This window comes from Aplysia californica, unplaced genomic scaffold (assembly GCF_000002075.1).
Source record: "Aplysia californica isolate F4 #8 unplaced genomic scaffold, AplCal3.0 scaffold03447, whole genome shotgun sequence".
Taxonomy (NCBI): Eukaryota; Metazoa; Mollusca; class Gastropoda; order Aplysiida; family Aplysiidae; genus Aplysia; species Aplysia californica.
The window spans coordinates 324-2495 of NW_004800717.1; the positions used below are offsets into that span (position 1 = coordinate 324).

The window sequence follows — 2172 nt, forward strand, 5'->3', positions numbered from 1 at the left end:
ATTTGTGGTGCTGGGTTGTTGTTTTTTTTGTGATTAAGGATCATCGTGTTCTGTGGTTTGTGCTGTTTTGTGGTATGACTTTCCTTGTGGTTTAGGATCATTGATTGTATTCTGTTATTTGTTTCATTCGACTCATGAGTGGAAGCTTTCTGTAATATGAGTGGGTGGTTGGCGGGTGCTCTGGTGTGGTTTTCTTCTCCTTTTCTATCAAACGTCTATTGTCCTTATCTCCCCTCCTTTTTTATGTTTGTTACTCTCTTGTAACACCTCTAATCTTCTGGCACTCATATGACTTTATGCTGTTGCAAGCGCCGTAAAACCTCTACTAAAACATAAAACATTTCTGTAATATGACGACTTAACCCTTCTAGGCCCAAGCTGAACAAAACCGCCTGAAGGGACTTTTGGAGAAATTGGAGCAGGAGAAATCCACCCTGCAGAAAGAGTACAAAGAGGTGTCCAAGAAAGTGGAGGCGGCCGACCAAATCATGAAGACAAGCGGAGCCAACATGGCGGAGATGCAGAAGAAGCTGTCGGCAGTGGAGACTGAGAAGGTGCGTGTACTTCCAGTGTCTGTGTTCTCTGCTCGTGTCTTATTCTGCAGTGGCTAAGTCTTCGATTCAAATATTTTATCAAAAGAATAGTTAACTTTGGAATGCACTTTAAACAAAATAGTTCTGAGGTGACGAAATGTTACAACACTCTCCTCAGCTTTTCTATAGGATCTGAAGTTGTGGAGGGTGGTTGGAGTGTACCACTTGTAGGTCTCCTTCTTTTCCTCAAATTGTTTCTGTCTTTTCTTTCTTTTCCCATGCCCTTAGTGGCCGTTATTGTGTCGATGTACTTCTTTTTACTCTGCCAAACTTCTTCTCGTTTATCTTTTAAATGGACGTGCCAGCCTCTAGTGGGAAGACTGCTGTTCACCGCAGAACCTCCTGGCTTCCGTAGAGCAATTCTAGTTTCGTGTGTGAGTTTTTTATCCTCAGCTGTATAGTAAAATTAATTGCCGTACTTGTTGTAAAATTTTCAAGTGTTGTCATCATTTTTATTTAGGACAATTTGTCCTCTCAACTGGATGGCAAGACAAACCAGTTGCAAGCCGCTGAGGCAGAGAGCAAGAAGCTGAGGAACGACCTGTCTCTGCGAGACCAAGCGAACGAGGCGCTGAGGGCCCAGATGATGGACAAGGACTTGGAGAGGGAGACGGCTAAGGCTGAGGCGGAGCAGTTGTCGAAGAAACTTCTGCAAGCTGAGAACCAGCTCTTGGTGAGGAGGATTTTTTTGTCTTTGTTGTGAGGGGAGGGGAAGGGAATGGGGAAGCTTGAGAGAGTCACGGAGAATGATGGACTGAAAAGAGGAAAGACACGGAATCATGCGAAGAAGTTTGCTGAAAGAGAGGGAAAAGTAGACAATGTTTGTTCATGGCCTATAGGTGAAGAGGAAGCTTATGGTTCATTTACACAAAACTCTTGCCTTGGTTTACTGTGGTGGATTTAGATGGAAGTGAGTTAAGAAGAAGTTTTTGACTTAGATAAAGTTTGTACCATAGCCTTCGAAACCTTTTTTTGGAAGGGAGTTCCACTTTAAAAATTACCCAGAATTTCCACTATCATTACAATGCAGTAGCAAGATGGGAAAGTCTTCTATGTGTTTTTCTTTACTGAAGCAGAGAAAATTGAATGTAGTTTAGTTTTTGTAACAGTTTTACGGTACTTGCAACTCAATGAGAAAGTCATTTAAGTGCTGAAGATTACAGGTGTTGATAGAAAGTAACGTACGAAGGACAGAAGGAGTGATAATAGCGATAGATGTTTGAAAGAGGGAAGAAGGAGGGAACCACACCAGAGTGCCTGCCAACCACTCACCTGAATTAAATCAAAAGGACAATTTAGTATCATATTGAGATGCGTCTGAAACCCCGTTTTCTCTGATCTGTCCTCAGGATATCCAGAAACAGAAAGACAAAACCTCTGATGAGGTCAAACGAATAACTGGAGATATGAACAATCTGAGAGATGAGAACAAGTAAGAGCTGGATTTTAAAAAAAAATTTGTGTGATTCATGGATGTCTGTGCCCAATGTCTGATACTTATGAGTTGTAATCTTTTTCATCTCTGTAATACCTTTCTCTCTCTCTCTCTCTCTCTCTCTCTCTCTCTCTCTCTCTCTCT

The 2172-nt window shown here is 41.9% G+C and overlaps 1 protein-coding gene across 1 annotated transcript; it reads left to right on the plus strand.

The window, feature by feature from the left end:
• Nucleotides 1-371: 371 nt before the first annotated feature.
• Nucleotides 372-2035, plus strand: LOC101851325 (myosin heavy chain, non-muscle-like; the record flags this gene model as incomplete). The annotated part of the gene is made up of 3 exons (XM_005113558.2): nucleotides 372-554; nucleotides 1054-1266; nucleotides 1943-2035. Coding segments are annotated over 3 exons (483 nt in total), but the record flags the coding sequence as incomplete, so codon positions are not given.
• Nucleotides 2036-2172: the final 137 nt, after the last annotated feature.